Source organism: Chanodichthys erythropterus, chromosome 4 (assembly GCF_024489055.1).
Source record: "Chanodichthys erythropterus isolate Z2021 chromosome 4, ASM2448905v1, whole genome shotgun sequence".
NCBI classification, from domain to species: Eukaryota; Metazoa; Chordata; class Actinopteri; order Cypriniformes; family Xenocyprididae; genus Chanodichthys; species Chanodichthys erythropterus.
The window spans coordinates 12054178-12075629 of NC_090224.1; the positions used below are offsets into that span (position 1 = coordinate 12054178).

The window sequence follows — 21452 nt, forward strand, 5'->3', positions numbered from 1 at the left end:
TTTCAGACAAACACAATCGGAGATATAATAAAAAATATAATGTCAAATATAGCCAAAATTGTCATACTACTAACTCAAAACTGACAAAATTTAAAAGTTTTTGACAAAATTAAGTCGAAATGATGACATAAGTCGAAATTGTCAATTAAGTCGAAATTATGACATACTAAGTCAAAATTGTCAATTAAGTCGAAATGATGACATACTAAGTCAAAATTGTCAATTAAGTCGAAATGATGACATAAGTCAAAATTGTCAATTAAGTCGAAATGATGACATACTATGTCAAAATTGTCAATTAAGTCGAAATGATGACATACTAAGTCAAAATTGTCAATTAAGTCGAAATGATGACATACTAAGTCAAAATTGTCAATTAAGTCGAAATTATGACATACTAAGTCGAAATTGTCAGTTAAGTCGAAATTATGACATACTAAGTTGAAATTATGACATACTAAATCGAAATGATGACAAACTAAGTCAAAATTGTCAATTAAGTCGAAATGATGACATAAGTCGAAATTGTGAATTAAGTCGAAATTATGACATATTAAGTCAAAATTGTCAATTAAGTCGAAATTATGACATACTAAGTCGAAATTGTCAGTTAAGTCGAAATTATGACATACTAAGTTGAAATTATGACATACTAAATCGAAATGATGACAAACTAAGTCAAAATTGTGAATTAAGTCGAAATGATGACATAAGACGAAATTGTGAATTAAGTCGAAATTATGACATATTAAGTCAAAATTGTCAATTAAGTCGAAATTATGACATACTAAGTTGAAATTATGACATACTAAATCGAAATTATGATGTGGCGAGGGGGGCGTGGTTTAGCGGGGTCTGCGGCAGGAGGGAGTGTCTGGGGATGTGCGGTGATTGAACGGGTTGAATGTAAATCACACGCTCCTGCTTCTCCTGGCGTTTTATCCTGTCTCCACGCCAGTTACTGGAACGAGAAACAGGTGTTCGTGATTTACATTCAACCCGTTCAATCACCGCACATCCCCAGACACTCCCTCCTGCCGCAGACCCCGCTAAACCACGCCCCCCTCGCCACAATGACATACTAAGTCAAAATTGTCAATTAAGTCGAAATGATGACATAAGTCGAAATTGTCAATTAAGTCGAAATGATGACATACTATGTCGAAATTGTCAGTTAAGTCGAAATTATGACATACTAAGTTGAAATTATGACATACTAAATCGAAATTATGACAAACTAAGTCGAAATTATGACATACTAAGTCGAAATTTTCAAAAAAGTCGAAATTATGACAAACTAAGTCGAAATTATGACATAAGTCGAAATTGTCAAATAAATCGAAAGTATGACATAAATTGAAATTGTCAACTAAGTCGAAATAATGACATTCTTAGTCGCAATTTTTACATACTAAGTCGAAATTGTCAAAAAAGTCGAAATTGTGACAAACTAAGTCGAAATTATGACAAGTCGAAATTGTCAACTAAGTAGAAATTATGACAAACTAAGTCGAAATTGTCAACTAAGTCAAAATAATGACATACTTAGTCGCAATTTTTACATACTAAGTCAAAATTGTCAACTAAGTCGAAATTATGACATACTACGTTGAAATTGTCAACTAAGTCGAAATTATGACATACTACGTCGAAATTGTAAATGGGGGGCAACGTTTAAAAAAAAAAAAATGCATCCATCATAATCAAAGTAATCCATATGACTCCAGGGGGTTAATAAAGGCCTTTTGAAGTGAAGGGATGTGTTTTTGTAAGAAAAATATCCATATTTAAAACTCAAATAACTAGCTTTCGGCGGACGACCATACGCATACTGTGCAAGTCAACTTGCGCAAAATGAGTAATCTTCTGTTGCGATGTATGACGCAGGATGTAGGAGTATCGTAAGCTTAGACGCCTCTTGCGGTTCAACTAAATAGGGCTGTGCAACAAACTCAAGCTCCTCTTCTCTTATATAAAAATCCTCCGACATTTCTCTCTAATTCCGGACCGGTGTTTTGTTTTGCTCTCTCCTCTGCGCCTCCGTGTTCATCATTTCGTCGAGTCAAAAGTTGCTCTTCCGCCCAAATCGTCTTGCGCACTATGCGTACGGTCATCTGCCAGAAGCCAGTTATTTGAATTTATAAAGTTTAAAATATGATATTTTTCTTTTGATGCCCCCCATTCACAACCATTATAAACCTTGGAGGACTAAGGATATTTTTAAATATATTTCTGATAGCGTTCTTATACTGTACACCTATGATGGCTTGAGGGTTAGTAAATCATGGAATAATTTTCATTTTTGGGTGAACTATCCCTTTAAAAAAACATATTTGTGCCTACAGTGTACAAACAGTGACAGCTGAGAGTGTGGGATTTCAAAATGTGATTATGTACTTTTAAAGTAAAATAAAAAGAACAAAAGAAAAGTGACATCTTATCACAATTCTCATAATAAATGCACTAAAATAAAAGTAATTTTGACATTTATATTAATAAATACCTTGTGGTACTGTGTAACTAAGCAAATCTGTTTTGTAAAATCTTTTCAAATTTGTTTGCAGTCTTTCTTCTTCAGCTGTCTTTGCACAGCTTCTCTCATTAGAACTGCAGTCAGAACGCTGCACAACACCAATAAGAAGAACGATCCTCCAGCCAGTAGAATGAAGTGTTCTCCATGCATAGTTACTACTGACTGCTGATGCACCAGATAGTCTCTAAACATTGCCTCCAGCTGGCACATAGTACACATGGCCAGGAAGATGTGGAAGATCTGATGTCCGTGACCCACAATGTCACATCTCCCTGGAAAGAAGCGCTCAGGAACTGGGCAAGAGAAAAACAGAGCCGACAACACAAAAAACACCACTTGCAGGGCGTGAAACACCAACACTGGCTCGTCCCAAGATCTGGTGACCAGGCGGTGCACTACAGGGCTTATGTCGAGCAAGTACGCCAGGCTGGTGGGAATGATCTGGCAGATCTTGCGGCGGAGAGGGTATGGACGGCGGTAACGGAATTTGGCGTAGCAGCAACTGGCGCAGGACAACCAGGCCAGCACCGCGGCACCGGGTAGAAAAACAGCACCCACTAGGCTTTGTCTCCATACTGGCTCAGAACAGTAAAAATAGTGGCCAAGTGCACAGCCATATTGGTAAACAGCTATGCCAACATAGTCTACGAAGAAGAGGGAGTAATGGGCCAGCTCAGACTGTGACTGCAACAGGTGGGCGGCCACGCTAAAACTGAGGTAGGTAAGTGACGACAACACGTACAAAAACAGAGGCAAAGACGCCACATTGAGCATCAGCCCCCATGTGACTGTGAATAAAGAAAAGTGGAGTAGAACAGCAGGGATCGCCAGCAGGTGTGTCCATACATTGAGCGACTCATTGTGACTTTGAAAGAGGCTACAGAAGTAGCTCAGCCATTCCTGGTGGACCGGACGATAGCCCGACAAGATGTAAGGCTCACGAAACAGACTCGGCACCTCAGAGGCAAGTACGGTGGCTTTAGGTAAAGGTAGACGGGGCAACCAGTTCGACAAGTGTGGTAACTGACCCAGCTGCTGTATACTCAATGTCAGAGTACTAAGACGGCCCAAAACTCCGCTTGCCATGGTGAAACTCTGGGTGAATGACAAAAATCAGCTGCAATGAGAAGCAGAAAACAGCACGAGGATAAATTATATTGACAAATCAGTATGCCATGATTCATACCTCTGCCAGACAAAGAGCCAGTTCTTGCTGAACTAAACCTCTTATACTTGATAAGTTAATATCTGGCCTGGTTGAACTGATCATTGTGTTTGCCAAGTACTCCCATTGTGCTCTGCCGTATATTGCTCCAAACCAATGTTTCTCCATTTTAAAACCCTAGCTGTGTCTTGAAACCTATGTTGCCTACCTAGAAAGCACTGTTATGGGTTATAGATTATTTCTGTATAGATAGGTTACAGATATGTATGATGGCTAAAAATGCTGCCCAGATAGGGAGTTTAATAGGTTTGAAGATAGCCATTATGAACGCTATATCTGCATTCTGTGATTAGTATTCTGTATTTAAAAAAACCCTCAATACTATGTCTAGACTGCAACCACACCTTACAGCACTATTTAAAGCAGACAAGGCTTGAGAACAGTTTGCCAAATTTGGTACATTTAATTGTAAGCGCGTAAATTAACATGTAAAATAATATAAAAGAAAATAATAGCCTAGGTGAAAAAATACTATAGTAATTTATAGTGTTTTTGAACCATACTATAGTAAATTAGTAGTATACTCTATAGTATGTACAACACTTTGTTAATGAATGCTACATCATACTGTAGTATTAACTAGTGAACTGATAAACTGTAGTATACTTTAGTTTTTACTACAGTAAACTGTAGTGTATATTGTAGTATAACATACTCATATAGTTGTAGAAAACTAACAAAAGTAATTTGATTATATTACTATAGCTGTTATGTTACCACAGCAACTATAGAATTACCACAACAAATGAATTCAAGTACTTCATTATAGTATGGTTCAAAAACACTATAGTATTTACTATAAATTAGGCTACTATAGTATTTTTTCACGTGCTACTTTTAAATGTGCCTTATTAAGCAAAAAAAGAGTAAGACTATGCTATGCGACACTTTTATACAACCTTCTGCAAAAAAAAAAAAAACATGGTATCAAAACGCCAGAAACTTTCTTTAAATAATAAAGAGTTTATATTATCGTTTATATATTAGTAGCTCCTCACCTTTGCGGCACTGGTTGAAAGTCGCCCTTCACAGACTTCACCTCTCACTTTTTAGAAGATATATGGGGTTTCATATCAACCTAAAGATTAAATTCGGTCTTCAAACGTATGCATTATAACCTTGGCAACTGCACTCTCCCTCTCAACTAAACTGAGAGACCTGTTGGGCCGGCTCCTTGTGAATTTGGGCGGGGCTTCAAAATCACTCATGTTTGAAGGGACTCTGACGAAAAAGCAAACAAATGAAGAAAAAAAAGAGATATAACTTCAAATCACAGTAAAAAAAAAAAAAACATGATTATTAAAATTCACACACATTCTGATGGGCGAAGACTCATTTTCTCAATATAAAATTAATTAGAAACAACACTCTGTCAACTAAGGTTCACGAGACTTCAATATACAGTGACAGTGAATGGAGACTGAAGCTGTGGTTCTGCCTAACAAATCCTGTTTTGCTTATTATAGGATAGGTTGACTTTGAAAGTAACTATTATTATACTACTATTTATGACAGCAACTACAAGACATGTAGACCTATATTTAAAGTGTAAAATAGCCTAAACAGAACAATGGTGTAATATTATATACAGTCAGGCAAAAAAATAAAATAAAAATGATGCATAAAAGACAACATGAGAATCTGATCAAGTACGGAAACCAAATATTAAAGGGATAGTTCACCCAAAAATGAAAATTCTGTCATCATTTACTCACCCTCAAGTTGTTCCAAACCTGTACAAATTTGATAAAAAGATATTTTGAAGAATGTTGGAAACTGAACTGTTTTGGGGCACCATTTTTTTTTCTACTATGGAAGTCAATGGTGCCCCAAAACAGCCTAGTTACAAACTTTCTTCAAAATATCTTCATTTGTGTTCAACAGACTAATGTATACACATGTTTGGAACAACTTGAGGGTGAGCAAATGATGACAGAATTTTCATTTTTGGTGAACTTTCCCTTTAAGAAAAGTAATGTCCATTTATAAAACGGATATTTTACACTATGTACTTTGTACTACAGTGTATAATTTATAACTTTGTGACTTTACATCACTTTTAGTAAAATGCTTTCATATGACGTTGAATAAATAGTACATTTGATGTACAGACTGTCTGAGTCGCAACAGTTACTTTAAATTTGCACAAAAGAAAGGAGTAAATAACAAGGACTCGAGCATTATTTGCCACAACAGCTCCACTTGAATATACTGCATCTGTAGTTGTGAGCGCATGCGCAGCACCGGTACTCTTTTCGCGCGAAACACTAAAGAGGGCCGGGAGAATCATCATTCTACGGATCTGATTGGACGCCGCAACCCTTGAGACAGAATATGGTAATGTATCACTGGTGTGTTGGCCAATCAGCGGTCGGATTCTACAGCGAGAGAAGCCTGGTGGCGCGAAAAGACACACAACAGTCCTGCTATCGACACGAGGTTTTCTGCACAGAGTATTTCTTAAAACTTTTAGAAGCTATATACAAAAATGGCTGCTGAAGTTGTGGACGACCAGGAGCTGAGGGAGGCGCAGAGGGATTACCTGGATTTTCTTGACGATGATGTAGGCATAACGCATTTATTATATACTTATTAACTGTTAAACTATGGAAGTTAATGTGTCTTATTGGAACAAAGGCCCACTCTCATAAACCATAATGTAACTTGCTTTAAACTTTTTTTCGGGGGTATTTTTGTGCACGTTTTGTTTGTTGACAACTTTTTCTTGGGTTTTTACCTGTTTTCAGCAAGACCAGGGCATCTATCAGAGCAAAGTACGACAGATGATCAGCGAAAACAAATCCAGGCTCATTGTGAACCTCAACGACCTGCGCCGCCGCAACGAAAAGCGAGCAGCCAAGTATGTTTTGTTTTAAACATTTCTTTTTTTCTACTTACACTTTACAGTGTACACTTTTGGCCTGCATTATAGCATATAATATATTTCCATGCATAGTGCTATTATAACTATATGTGTTTCATGTATTACATTATATGCTGAAAATACAGTTTAACATTATAATGTAAAGTGTGACTGTTTTAATTGAATTGAACAATCTCTGGTCCTCAGGTTGCTGAGTAATGCTTTTGAAGAGCTTGTTGCATTCCAGCGTGCCCTAAAAGATCTGGTGGCTTCAATAGATGCCACTTATGCCAAGCAGCACGAAGAGTTCTTCATTGGTCTGGAGGGCAGCTTCGGCAACAAACACGTCTCCCCTCGAACCTTGACCTCTCGTCTTTTGGGTAGCATGGTGTGTTTGGAGGGCATTGTCACAAAATGTAGGTCCCAGCATTTGAATGATTTGATATTTTGCATGTCATGGACAGTGAGATGATCAGGCTTTTTCCTTGTATTCACAGGCTCTTTGGTGCGTCCCAAAGTAGTACGCAGTGTGCACTACTGCCCAGCCACTAAGAAGACTATGGAGCGCAAATACACAGATCTGACCTCTCTGGAAGCCTTCCCTTCAAGTGCCATTTACCCCACCAAGGTACTATAATTTGTCCCACCTCACAACTTAGATTAATGGAATTGTGCAAAAATATTGAGGTCAGGGGTTCCAGGGGCTTTCAAACTCTATGATGTGCCAAATATGAAGATCACCCTGCAAAGGGATCATCTTCAAAAAATATATAAGCAGCTGTATATTACTATAAGACCCGTTAATACTCTGAGAGAAAAAGAATGATATTATAAAGACAAGAATGTCAAATTATTTTAGTAATAATAATAATTATTGTTATTACTACATAATAATAATAGTAATAACTATAATAATTATTAGTATTATTATTAATACTAAAATAATTTGAAATTGTTGTCTTTATAATACCACACTTACTATATCTCTCAGCATCAGATTATTTTAATACCATCAGTAATAATTATTACTAATCCTCTGTGTCTGTATTTGATCCATTCAGGATGAGGAGAACAATCCACTGGAGACTGAGTTCGGTCTGTCCGTCTACAAGGACCATCAGACCATCACAGTGCAGGAGATGCCAGAGAAGGCCCCTGCCGGTCAGCTGCCCCGCTCTGTGGACATCATCCTGGACAACGACCTGGTGGACGCTATAAAACCAGGGGACCGTGCGCAGGTGATCGGCACCTACCGCTGCCTGCCCGGCAAGAAGGGCGGATTCACCTCGGGCACCTTCAGGTAGAGCTGCACAAACTGCGGTTACATTTTTTGAAATATTATAATATTATTATATAAATGATAATATTAATAATAATACACGTGTTTAGGACCATCATGATCGCCTGTCACGTCAAACAGATGAGCAAAGAAGTCGCTCACTACTTCTCTGCAGATGATGTAGCCAAGATCAAGAGCTTCTGCAGATCTCGCTCAAAGGTAAGAGAATGGAAATGACATAATATTCCAGATTTGGACACACTTTTGTATAGTGGTAAGTTATTGTATGCCTGTGTTCTCCTAATATGAATGCCTTATTTGTCTTTGTACTCCTTTAGAATTTGTTTGATCAGTTGGCTCGCTCACTGGCCCCCAGTATTCATGGTCATGAGTACATAAAGAAGGCCATCCTGTGTATGCTTCTAGGAGGGGTGGAGAAGGTTTTGGAGAACGGCTCACGCATTAGAGGAGACATCAACGTACTTCTCATAGGTATTTGCCTGCTTAGATTTGCACAAATAATGAGCGACATTTAGGGTAAAATGAATGGTTCATATTTACAAATCACTCTCTGTGCTGGACATGAAATTGAGAACTCCACAATAACTTTTTATAACTCTATGAATCGTAAGTAGACAGATGAAATCTGCTTTTTTTTTGCCATTTTCTGTAGAGACCTTTCTAACTTTACAAGTAACAATACAAATATGATATGTAATAATTAAGTTGCAAACATATTGAGGATCTAGACCAAGTGTTTTCAAACATTTTGGTGCCCAAACCTTGTGAGTGCTCCCTTCCTAAAGTATAAAAGCAGATATATATTACTATAAGACATATTCATATTCTGAGAGAAATAGTAGACATGATATAAGGCAATGTCAGATTATTTATTTAGTAGTAATAATAATGTTTTTATAGAATTATAATTACATTTATTATTATATTGCATTTTTTAACCCGATTTTTCTCTGAAACTTTTCATGATCCCCATAGCAGCCCCCTGAATTTTTTTTTTACCTTTTCTGTGGAGAACAAGTTATATTTTTATGGTTTATAAATATTAATATAAGTAACAATATATGTATGTATGTATATATATGAAACGTAATAGGTTCAGGTTACAAAGCAACTTTGCATAAATATAAAGGTTGATGTTAAATTAAAAGGTTTAGATTTATAAGACTATATGAAGTCCACTAGTTCACTGAATAATCATACATTTTTAAAATGATCCGTTTTATGTTGCACATGCAGTACTTTAATGCCTGTTTTGGGTGCTGTTCTTTACAGACCCACCAGATGCCGCCATTTATCAGTTTACTGGATATTAAAAAATTATAAATGATTAAAGGGATAGTTCACCTAAAAATTCACCTCAAGTTGTTCCAAACCTATATAAATATATCTCGCCCCCCACTGACTGCTATAGTATTTTTTCCCCTACTATGGTAGTCAATGGGGGCGAGATCTGCTTGGTTACAAACATTCTTCCAAATATCTTTCTTTGTGTACAACAGAACAAAGAAATGTTATAATATCAAGAGATATTTATATAGGTTTGGAACAACTTGAGGGTGAGTAAATGATGACAAAATGTTCATTTTTGGGTGAACTATCCCTTTAAGTCAAGCATAAAAATCATCTTAATAATATCTGAACTGATTTTGAGGAAAAACCTGCAGAATGGATTTAAAAAAATTTATTAGTTGGAAAAAAATTATCGAGATTATTATACTCTTATTTGTATCCTCAAACATAATCAATTTAGCCAAAATAGTAAATGGATGCATAAGATGTGTTTCAATTCTGCGTATTTCTTAGGTGACCCGTCAGTGGCCAAGTCTCAGCTGCTCCGGTACGTTCTGCACACCGCACCTCGTGCCATTCCCACCACAGGCCGAGGCTCATCAGGTGTAGGTCTGACTGCAGCCGTCACCACTGACCAAGAGACAGGTATTGGGTTTCACACACATTATCAAGCCAAGAATCCATAGGTTAATTTATAACAAGTCTGGCTAGTTTTGTTTGTGCTTTTAATATGAAGTCGTGTGTGTCTCTCAGGTGAGCGTCGTCTCGAGGCTGGTGCCATGGTTTTGGGGGATCGAGGGGTGGTCTGCATTGATGAGTTTGACAAAATGTCAGATATGGATCGCACTGCTATCCATGAGGTCATGGAACAGGGCCGCGTCACCATCGCTAAGGCCGGCATCCACGCTCGGCTCAATGCCCGCTGCAGCGTCCTGGCAGCTGCCAACCCCGTTTATGGCCGAGTAAGTGCTATATTTGGTGTTCGTGAAATCTGAATCTGTGAGTAATCTGAATCTGTATCTATGCATCATTAAGTTGGCTTGAGAAAGCCAATTTACTGATCGACTTTTAAGATTATCATTATTTTTTTGAGGCAAATTGAATTAACAATATCTCCTCCTAGAGCTTTTAAGCTACAAACAGTGTTGCCATGGAATCGGGCTGCTTCTACGCTGTTCCCGCGGGTTGTTTTTCATGTCCTCGGGTTGAAGCGACCCAAATAACATGATATTTAGCCCTTGGAAACGACTTTTACCTGGGGAGCCCCACCAAAAACATGGATTTTACCCCCTGGAGTGTGATTTTTACCCTGGGACCCCCCTGAAACGCGATTGGGCTAGTTTTGAGTAGCAATTGGGTGGGTTTTGTTGTGAAAACCTGGCAACCCTGGCTACAAACACCAAACTAGGGTCAGACCCTCAGACTGTTGTGACTCGGGTTGATGTATCTTTTCAAAGTGATCCAATTTAATGATTTTTGTTAAACGGACAATCAAAACTTCAAAAGGTCCCATACACTTTCATGGTGGTCAAAACTTTTATACAATAACTAGAGTATTTAAGCTTCATCCAATATGTATCTATCACTAGCAAAGCCTAACTACTAGCTTAGGACATGCTAGCAACGTGCTAAATCATGCAAGTGACATGCTAATTCATGTTAAAATGTTAAAACATGCTAGCAGAATGCTAAAACATGGCAGCAACATACTTATTAAGGCTAGCAACATGTTAATTCGTGCTAGGAAACTTATTAAAAAATGTTAGAAGAATGCAAAATCATCTGTCTGTCTGTTTTTCATGCTAGCAATGTATTAAAACATGCTAGCAACATGCTAAATCAACTATTTATCTATCTGTCAATTTTTCTGATAGACTTTATTGTCTTCAAAACATTCGAACTTTAAACCTTCAAATTTCAAGCTTTTAAAACCTTTTCAAACTTTCTGGTCTGGCTTTCTCAAGCCAACTAAAAAGTTTGTCATCAAACTTTACTTACCTAGTTTTATAATGGTACTCTTAATAAATATCCAGTGTAGATCAAGAAATCAGACTTGAAAGAACAACAATCTGGATTATAATTGCTGCAAATAGCAGCTAGTCATTTCCTTGTATTTCATGTTTGTGAATTTGTGTCTGTCTGCAGTATAATCAGTATAAGACCCCCATGGAGAACATTGGCCTGCAGGACTCGCTGCTGTCTCGTTTTGATTTGCTCTTCATCATGCTGGATCAGATGGACCCAGAGCAGGACCGTGAGGTTTCCGATCACGTCTTGCGCATTCACCGCTACAGGGATCCCCATGAGCAGGAAGGAGCAGGTACAGACTGATAGAGTATTTAAAACAACATATTTTGTGTTGGTTTGTCATTATTGTGCCGTTAGTGTCAGCAAAAAGAGTTACATAAAGATGGAATAGGAGAAAGTATTTTAACATCAAAAACTGCACACTTCATATTTATGTCTGTGAAATAAATTGTGATCTGTCATGTACTAGTAATTAATCATGTTGCAAATATTGTGTGCTGTAGTGTTTATTAGACTCACATGCTTTTGTGTTTCAGCTCTGTCTTTTGGTGGTGCAATCGATGCATTGGCCACTGAAGACCCTAATGTAGTTCAGGAGGAAGAAGAGGAGCTGCAAGTGTATGAGAAACACAATCCACTTCTCCATGGCAGCAAAAAACTCAAGTATGTGCCAACTTGTTTTTTTGTTACTTTCCCTTCTGTGCTTTCTTCTCTAATGCAAATCACAAAGGCTAATTCAGCTCAGATTATGTCTGGTTTTTTGGCACTACCACGTGGTTTCATGAATGATTTGATATTTTAATAGGGTTGCCATGTTTTGCTTTTCTAAGATACTTTTTCAAGAAAATGCACTACTGTATAAAATTTAAGGGTCTGTAAGATTTTTTAAATGTTTTTGAAAGAAGTCTCTTATGCTCACCTAGGTGGCATTCATTTGATCATAAATACAGTAAATACAGTAATATTGTGAAATATTACAATGTAAAATAATTGTTTTAATATATTATAAAATATAATTTATTTCTGTGATCAAAGCTGAATTTTCAGCATCATTACTCCAGTCTTCAGTGTCACATGATCCTGCAGAAATCATTCTAATATTCGTATTTGCTGCTCAAGAAACATTTATTATTATTATCACTGTTGTGCTGCTTAAGATTTTTGCAGAAACCGTGATACTTTTTTTATGAATAGAAAGTTCAAAAGAATCTTCTTACACATTCTTAGCTGTCAAATATAAACACCCCATTATTATACAGCTAAATTATTTTTTTTGTGTGTGTTTTTTTAGGGACAGAGTGGTGAGTAAAGAATTCATGAGGAAGTACATCCACGTTGCCAAGGCTCTTTCTCCTGTTCTGACTCAAGATGCAGCCAATCACATTGCAGAGGAGTACTCAAGACTGCGCAGTCAGGAGCAGCTCGGCTCTGACATTGCACGGGTAAATACAGACATATTTACAAACTACTCTGAGTTGCTTTGCTGGTCAGGTATTAGCAAATGAAGTTCTTATGCTGTCAGATAACTAATATGAAGAATATGTGCCATGTTTTGTCCCTCAGACGTCACCAGTTACTGCTAGAACCCTAGAGACTTTGATCCGTCTTTCTACGGCTCACGCCAAAGCTCGCATGAGCAAAGTTGTGGAACTGTTGGACACAGAAGTTGCTGTGGAGCTTGTGCAGTTTGCCTATTTCAAGAAGGTTTGTTTGTTTATATTGCTAAAAACTCATTAGTTACAATTGTTTACTCTATAATGGACAAATTTTAATTCTCTAATATCTGAATACATTTACATTGGTGTTTTAAGATATGAACTTTTACTTTTTAATATAGTACTTCTGTTAGTAGCTGATTTAAATCCATTAGAAATTTCTTATCAGTTAAATAAATATCTTTTATCCTTATTTCCTATTCCTCAGGTTTTGGAGAAGGAACGTAAACGCTCTAGAAATGGGGGGCAGGATGCAGCCTCAGAGGATGAGGAGGAAGAGGATGAAGCACAAGAAACACCTCGACCACAGAGAAAAAGGTCTAGCGTTAGTCCACAATAGCATGACAAAGTCAATGTTTATGAATTTTCCAAGCTATAAAAAGTGTGGGGTTGTTAGTTTTTTTAATGTTACATTATAAATGTCTTTGTCACTTTATTCCTTTTAAAGAAATCGTACTGACCCCAAACAGTGGTGAATTTATTGGTGTATTCATTATTAAAATCATCAGGTGTGATGATTTCTTTATAGAATTGTTAGTTTACAGTGTTTTATAACAATTTTAATGTGTTTAAGTAATAATTATGATACTTAACTGTGGTGCAAAGTAATTTATGAGAGCTCAGAACAGAGTTGACCAATGAAAGTATTTTCTTTGTCCTGTAGGAGGCGCCAATCTGAGCGCAGAACATCTCAGGGCAGCGAGTCTTATGACCCCTATGACTTTGATACTGAGACTGACATACCACAAAGTAAGAAAAACCAACAATAGACATTTTATATATTTTATATTAAATTAAATAAAAAAAAAATTTGTTAACTTTTTTAAAATAAACATTTAAAATATTTTCAAACAAACTTTTTTTTATTAAAACTTTTTTAAATATATTTTCAAACAAAATGTATTAAAATAGAAGTTAAATTGGGTTAAATTAAATTTTTTTTAAATATACCATTTCATTTTTTCTTTAAAATATAAACAAGCTTTAAATATATTTTTAAGTTAAATATATATATATAATTTTTTTTTTAAATATTTTAATCATAATTAAAAGATCATTTTTTAACACAATGCATATAATTATTATTACACAAATTAATGCACAATTGATTAATATTTAATTTTTTCTCAGTTCAGTCCCCAGCTGCTGCAAGGCAGGGTGAGGAGCCAGTGGACACACCTGATCAGAATGGTCACACGGGGTTATCTGATGACAGGTAGGCGTTCAGGATTTGTCTGCTGAGATTTCCTGTATCACACTCAGCGTTCCACATTCTTTTGAAGTATTGTTTCTGATTAACTTCTAAACAGAAACCGCATCGCTGGCATGTCCGCTGATAGTTTCTGATGTCGAATGTCTGATGCACAATGTGTGTTTTTGCTGTAGGTTGAAGGAGTTCAAAACCGCACTGCTGGAGGTGTTCCGCTCTGCTCATGCTCAGTCAGTGGGCATGATCGCTCTAATGGAGAGCATCAACAAGAGCTGCCCATCACCGTTTAACGAAACCGAGGTCCGTGCCGCTCTCGCCCGCATGCAGGATGACAACCAGGTTATGGTGGCTGATGACATCATCTTCCTTATATAAAGGTGTTTTCTGGAGAATAACAGAAATCGTAAAGTTCAAGTGTGGATCTGTTTCAGAAGATTTGCAATATGTGTGCAATGTTCATTTTCATATTCTTGTATATGCACACATGCATACATTTGAACACAGTGTCAGTAGGTTTTTCGTATTGTACATTTTCTCATGCTTGTACATGCATACATATGCATTTAAAAAAACAACAATTTTATACTTACAACAAATGCATGTTAAAAAGAATCAAAATGTCTTTGCATGTTTATCACCATACTTAGACTTGGTTAATGTTCTACAGAAATTAGTTTTCTCTGTTGGTTTTCATTTTTTCTTGAATAGCTTGGACCAGTTTTTTTTTTTTTTTTTTTGATAACTTGTAAATAATGATTTATTGTTTAAAAAAAACAGTTTGACACCTGAAAATGTAAAAACAAACAAACAAACAAAAAAAGGTGTCAGAATAATAACAAATGCATAAGCAGGAGATTTCAGTCCAGTCTGTGCCACATCTCGAACCCATTTCCCCCTTCCCCATCCTAGTATTTTTGTCTCCCGTCTATTGCCCCTCCATCAATAAAAAGAATATCTCACTTTTGTTTTCTCATTGACTGTATTTTTCTACAATATACTTAATGTACAAATAAACTAATGATCCATATCTACCATTTTATGAATCTCTGCTCTTTTGTGTAACACCAGAAAGCCACATAACCTCAAACCAGTCATGCTTCAGACACTCCAAGTCATTCTAGCTACTGTTTGCCCACATTGCCCTTTCAGTGTCTGTCTGTCCCATTATGACTGGGTTGTCACAGATGTAGAGCAAATGATGATTTAAATGCAAAGTGCAGCTCCTCATTTATAAACCTTTCTACTTGAGCATGCAGATGCTTCGAGATGCATCATATTGCTGTCCAGCTTCCCGGTTCTTCAAAACTGGTGATCGTAAACTTTGTTTGCGTGGGAGCTGGAGAAACCCTAGCTATGGTTGCAATAAAAGATATGTAATGTTCATTCTCATTACGGGATATCAGGAAACCATAAATCTCAGTTTACAATGTAAAGGTATAGACCTCTCAAAAATGACAATTAAGCCATCATTTACTGTCCCTCATGTCGTTCCAAACTTACCTTCTCCTTTGGAATGCAAATAAAATATTTTGAAGAAAATTGAAAACCAAACAAAATTGGACCCCATTGACTTCCATTTTATGGACAAAAAGATGACATGAAGGTTTGAAATGACATCAGGGTAAGTAAACGACAGAATTCTCATTTTTGGGAGAATTATCCCTTTATGCAGTTTTTGATCTCATCTGCTTGTGATGTCATTTCTTAGAATGACTCGGGAGATGTTATCATATGCTTGTGGTCGTGCTAGTGTTTGCTGCTAGCTGGAACATACTGTTTCAAGAACCAAGTCAGCATTTCCGTGACCTAAATTGAAATGAGTTGTAGAGTGCAAGTGCATTGTGTACTGCTACAAGTATCAGTTGGTGTACCTCAGGCAAATTTTCAGAAAGAAGAGAAAGAAAGTCTCTTATGCTCACCTATGATGCATTTATTTGATAAAAAATACAGTAAAAGTGTTAGAAATTAAAATAACCATTTCAATGTATTTTAAAATGTAATTTATTCCTGAGATGGCAAAGCTCTATCAGCATTATTACTCCAGTCTTCAGTGTCACATGATCATTCAGAAGAGCTTTGAAAATTTGGAGCTGAAAAAACATTTCTTTTTATCAATTTTGAAAACAGTTGTGCTGATTAATATTTTTGCTGTGTACTTGCTGAATAGAAGTATTAATTTCTTTTAAAAAATTTGTTTCAAACCTGTATGAATTTCTTTCTTCTGCTGAAAAGGACGATATATGGAAGAATATGGGTAACCAAACAGTTGATGGACCCCATTGACTTCCATAGTATGGATGAAAAAAAAAATGGGGTCCATCAACTGTTTAGATATGACATTCTTCAAAATATCTTCTTTTGTGTTCAGCAGAAGAAAGAAATTCATACAGGTTTGGAACAACTTGAGGCTGAGTAAATGATGACAGTTTTCATTTTTTGGTGAACTATCCCTTTAACTAAAGTTAACAAATTGAACATTATTGGAAGGCATTGATGTATTAAGTTGAATTTGTTACAGCTGAAACTGCTCTAAAACTTGGTCGATGTGATTTTGCCAAGTAAGACATGTTCCTGGATTGACATTCCTTTCTGAAAATTTAGACCTAACCCTATCCTATTTCTACCCAAAACCTAACCCTACCCATAACTTATCCCTAAAACCACAGGGAAATGATAGGTGAATAACAGATGTAGAAGCACCTAACCCTTGCAAGCCTAAACTTTTCAAACTGTAAACTTGTTCTTCAGATCTGATTGGTTGATTGGAATGTTATTCCAGGATCAACATAGATGTTGATCCAGGAACATGTCATACTTGGTGAAACCAGTTTCACCCTAAAAACACAGTAAAGTTCTTGTCAGGTTTGATAAGCAAGAGGTTATGTTGTGCAACAAAATATAAGACATGGCTAATTTACATTGATTCAGATGATCATTTTTTTTTTTTAAATGTTTTCCCAGCTGTGTTGGGAAGGAATCTCTACATTGTTCAGAAATGCTAACAGTTGAAGGCAACAAAACATAAAGATCTCAATAGGCAGTCAAGAATGCACTTAGCTTAGACTTAGCTTAGGTTTTGGTAGAGTTTTTTTTTTTTTTTTTTTTTTATGTGCATGGCCACAATCAACAAGCATTTGCAGTGCATTAGTTCACATGTATATGGGTCACTTTGTCTCACATATTATCAGTTCTTTCAGAACATTATCAACATATCCTGTCAAAGCTGTTGACCCATATAAAGTGCATCTCACTGCTGATGTACAAATTTGTTATTCAGAAGTCTGCTGATGTGTATGTGGGTGAGACATGAGAACGTGGGAGAGCACAGAGTTGTGTCTGCGTTAAACATACAGCGAAACAAGAACAGCCAGTGCCGGGCAGATTACTTGCTAATTGTAGTCTGTTACTGATTACAAATTACATGAAAATATAATCTAGATTAGTAATTTTTCGTTTTGATTTAAAGGTGCTGTAGAACATCTTTTTAAAAGATGTAATATAAGTCTAAGGTGTCTCCTGAATGTGTCTGAAGTTTCAGCTCAAAATACCCCATAGATTTTTTTTTATTATAAATTTTTTTAACTGCCTATTTTGGGGCATCATTAAATTTGAGCCGATTTAGGCTGCGGCCCCTTTAAATGCTCGCGCTCCCCGCCCACGGAGCTCACGCTTGCCTTAAACAGTGCATAAACAGAGTTCACACAGCTAATATAACCCTCAAAATGGATCTTTACAAAGCGTTCATCATACAACATGTCTAATCGCGTAAGTATAATATTTATTTGGATGTTTACATTTGATTCTGAATGAGTTTGAGGCTCCGTGGCTAACAGCTAATGCTACACTGTTGGAGAGATTTATAAAGAATGAAGTTGTGTTTATGAATTATACAGACTGCAAGTGTTTAATAATGAAAATAGCAACGGCTCTTGTCTCCGTGAATACAGTAATAAACGATGGTAACTTTAACCACATTTAACAGTACATTAACAACATGCTAACAAAACATTTAGAAAGACAGTTCACAAATATCACAAAAAATATCATGATATCATGGATCATGTCAGTTATTATTGCTCCATCTACCATTTTTCACTATTGTTCTTGCTTGCTTACCTAGTCTGATGATTCAGCTGTGCACAGATCCAGACATTAATACTGGCTGCCCTTGTGTAATGCTTTGAACATGAGCTGGCATATGCAAATATTGGGGTCATACATATTAATGATCCCGACTGTTACGTAACAGTCGGTGTTATGTTGAGATTCGCCTGTTCTTCGGAGGTCTTTTAAACAAATGAGATTTACATAAGAAGGAGGAAACAATGGAGTTTGAGACTCACTGCATGTCATTTCCATGTACTGAACTCTTGTTATTCAACTATGCCAAGATAAATTCAATTTTTAATTCTAGGGCACCTTTAACTCGTTTATCACTCAGAGATTCTTATAGCCCACCTTTGAGTTTACATGTGCAAAAAACAAAAACAAATATGAAAAGACATGCATTGCAGGTTGTCAGGGAGTTCAGTGGTCTGAAGATGACTGTCTACTCATTTGTCTCTCTATCTACGTCAAGATCAGGAAGTTCTCATTTTCAGATTTTCTCACTAGCCTATATAAACAGAAGCAGATTAGATGTAGGGCTCAGACACTTGCTGTCCTGTGTGGACCAGTCTGAAGAGCTATCAAAGAACTTGGATTTCTATTCTGAAGATGCAGCTCTCATTAGTGAGTTAACATCAATTCATTTCATGAATTTTTTCATTTTGGAGAAGTATAATTTACTTGATATTGTACTTGAAATTTGATCTGCAGGACACTGTTGGGAAAAAAATGAGTTAATGTTGATTTAGATTCTTTTGTTGAGATCTTAGGATTTGCACCACTTCATTAATGTAAATAGAGATGCTTAACTGACATTCAGTACTGTTTGTCTCTATCTCCTCAGGTTTTCAGAGCTGTGCTGCTGCTTTTTCTGCTTGCCCTTATATTAGGCGTAGAATGTAATTCCTCTCAGAAAAAGCCTAAAAGAAAAGGAAAATCAAAACATTTAGATGCCAGAGGTAAAAAGGACAAACTGTGGTTCGTCATGGACTCAACTCTGAACATGTCAATGACTGCCTCCCCATCTCCAAGCAGATCTATGTCACCATGGACATATGAGTGAGTCGTTGATCTGATAAAACATTACTGTTGTTTATTTTATTCTCAATTATGTGAATCGTACCAATGATTTGGAATAGTTTTGGGTCATTTCAATTGAAGGTAGATTGTGATTTGCTGATTACAAAAGACTGTTGTGTGGATTTTTATGTTTCTTCTTTTAATTCAGAACTTCCTTTGACAATTCACGAATCCCAGTGCAAATCTCTGAGGCAAAATGTGAAAAAAGACGCTGTTTAACTAAAGATGGTAAAGAAGACTGGGGACTGGAGTCTAAACCCATCTACTACGAGATCATTGTTCTGAGGCGAGTGAAGGGCAAAAACACGACACAATACGCCCTTAAACTGGAGACTAAAATAGTTAGTCTAGGCTGTACATGTGTTTTACCCATTGTTGTGCCTCAGAGTTAAGCCTATACTGTGCTTCTAATTGTGTACTGCTATATTATTGTATTCATCTGCCTATAGGTACAGAAAACTTCTGTTGCAATCTTTTCATGAGCTTTGTATTTATTGTAATCTCGATTAATAAAATATTCTAACATTTGTTGATTTTCTTGATAATTTCATTTTGTAATAGTTTGTTTCAGTGCAATAACTGTATGAATCAGACATGTTAAAGTGCATAAAACAAACCTTCGTTTTAGTTAAGAGAAGCATTTATTTGACTTTGTTAAGAGAGTTTAGTCATCTGGAAATTACAAACACAGGGAGCATTTACGACGTTCCATTTTCTCACAAAATCAGCTCGATTTACATCACTTCTCATCATTGCACATACAACGGCTCTTTATTGACGCTGCGCACCAACATCAAACTCCTTTGTCTTTGTAAAGAACGAGTAAAATGAACAGACTACAGTAAAGCTCAGTGACATGCCAAAGCAAAGTGCACCATTCATACCTAAAACTTTCAAGCTGTTTTCCAAATCCAAACAGGATCTTTTTCTCACACCTGAGTGCTTTCATTCTTCATTTTCTGAGATGCCACTATGTGTCAAAATACAAATATAATGAATGAAAAAGCTAAATGTGCTTCTGAGTTGTGCTTAAAGTGTCATTGTGCTCCACAATATGAGCTTTCAGATTTATAAGCATCAAGAATATTGTAATCTAATATTAATTTGATCATATTTTTTTACCTTGTATCAACACAGCAGGAAATGTGATAGATATTGTACCTCTAGCCATCTGATCACTGATGCTTAATAATACATATTGTATAAGCATGCCTGAGGTTCTATGATGAAACCCTATTGATCATTAAATATCAATATCAAACGATAATTAAAAAAGAGCCAAAGCTTCAGTAGATGGCACATGTTTTGGAAAAAGATGCTTTTTGTGACTGTAAAGAGATATTTCATTAGTGAAGGATGACTTTAAGATGTAGTTTATGTTAACACATTCGTCTGTACTGGCTATGGAGGTTATAAAAAGCATCTCTTCATTGATTTCACTTCTTGCCCTCCTTTTCAAAAGATCAGTTTGGTATATTCATTCTTCTGCTCTGAAACAACCTCCTGTCCTCCACCAAGCAACATACCCTTAGTGCACCTTGCATTGCCATCTAGACAATATTTTTTCTGTTTTTAATAATATTAAGTAGCTTTGATGTTGTTAATCCCCACAAAAGCTTGGTGTGTTGCAAATTGTCATTATCGATGTCCAATATGTCCCCTTTTTGAGATGTATTGGCTACCATTTAGTTTTAGTTTCTCTTCACCAGTTTCATCTCCGTAACTCTTTTTCCCTTGACTATGGCCACAGCAGTCCTGCGCAGCAGGTGCTCCTCTACCGGCAGGCCTCCTCTTTCAGCTCTTTGTTCTTCCTCACCTCTTCTGCGTGTTTGTCCTAAATAGACACACAAAAGAAAACTTACTCAATTCATGCATACATTACTGTGCCTGAGTGAAGCTAAAAACAGCGACATAAACAAAGTGGGGAAAATATCCACCCCATCCTAATGCAATATTCATACAGATTCTAAAGTTAGACTGGGAAGGGACAAACAAAACAAAAACACACACACACACACACACACACACACACACACACACACACACACACACACACACACACACACACACACACACACACACACACACACACACACACACA

At 36.5% G+C, this 21452-nt stretch overlaps 4 protein-coding genes across 4 annotated transcripts in view; 2 read left to right on the forward strand and 2 right to left on the reverse strand.

The window, feature by feature from the left end:
- Positions 1 to 2548: 2548 nt before the first annotated feature.
- On the reverse strand, positions 2549 to 3619 carry paqr8 (progestin and adipoQ receptor family member VIII). Its single transcript, XM_067383541.1, has one exon. It carries the CDS (start codon positions 3617 to 3619, stop codon positions 2549 to 2551), a length of 1071 nt encoding a protein of 356 aa, XP_067239642.1.
- Positions 3620 to 6175: 2556 nt separating this feature from the next.
- On the forward strand, positions 6176 to 15189 carry mcm3 (minichromosome maintenance complex component 3). Its single transcript, XM_067384118.1, has 17 exons — positions 6176 to 6321; positions 6506 to 6618; positions 6829 to 7037; positions 7119 to 7249; positions 7683 to 7921; positions 8011 to 8119; positions 8239 to 8392; positions 9725 to 9856; positions 9965 to 10173; positions 11357 to 11531; positions 11776 to 11902; positions 12531 to 12681; positions 12803 to 12943; positions 13163 to 13272; positions 13619 to 13704; positions 14086 to 14170; positions 14341 to 15189. The coding sequence occupies exons 1-17, from the start codon at positions 6247 to 6249 to the stop codon at positions 14537 to 14539; spliced, it is 2445 nt and encodes an 814-aa protein (XP_067240219.1). The 5' UTR covers positions 6176 to 6246; the 3' UTR covers positions 14540 to 15189.
- A 3594-nt stretch (positions 15190 to 18783) lies between these two features.
- On the forward strand, positions 18784 to 19852 carry il17a/f3 (interleukin 17a/f3). The gene is made up of 3 exons (XM_067384120.1): positions 18784 to 18895; positions 19116 to 19330; positions 19500 to 19852. Exons 1-3 carry the CDS (start codon positions 18881 to 18883, stop codon positions 19741 to 19743), a joined length of 474 nt encoding a protein of 157 aa, XP_067240221.1. The 5' UTR covers positions 18784 to 18880; the 3' UTR covers positions 19744 to 19852.
- Positions 19853 to 20045: 193 nt separating this feature from the next.
- stmn4 (stathmin-like 4) overlaps positions 20046 to 21452 on the reverse strand; it is a 45669-nt gene continuing 44262 nt past the window's right edge. Inside the window, exon 7 of the mRNA XM_067384119.1 lies at positions 20046 to 21185. Coding sequence (XP_067240220.1) covers positions 21126 to 21185 — 60 coding nt within the window. The 3' untranslated portion in view covers positions 20046 to 21125. The remainder of the gene's footprint in view (positions 21186 to 21452) is intronic.

Bases quoted from the DNA above. Each gene is read 5' to 3' on its own strand.
- paqr8 (XM_067383541.1), bottom strand. From the start codon at position 3,619: ATGGCAAGCGGAGTTTTGGGCCGTCTTAGTACTCTGACATTGAGTATA.
- mcm3 (XM_067384118.1), top strand. From the start codon at position 6,247: ATGGCTGCTGAAGTTGTGGACGACCAGGAGCTGAGGGAGGCGCAGAGG. The intron at 7,250-7,682 runs GTACTATAATTT...TGATCCATTCAG, and splicing joins GTGCCATTTACCCCACCAAG to GATGAGGAGAACAATCCACT. The intron at 8,393-9,724 runs GTATTTGCCTGC...CGTATTTCTTAG, and splicing joins CATCAACGTACTTCTCATAG to GTGACCCGTCAGTGGCCAAG.
- il17a/f3 (XM_067384120.1), top strand. The intron at 19,331-19,499 runs GTGAGTCGTTGA...CTTTTAATTCAG, and splicing joins ATGTCACCATGGACATATGA to AACTTCCTTTGACAATTCAC.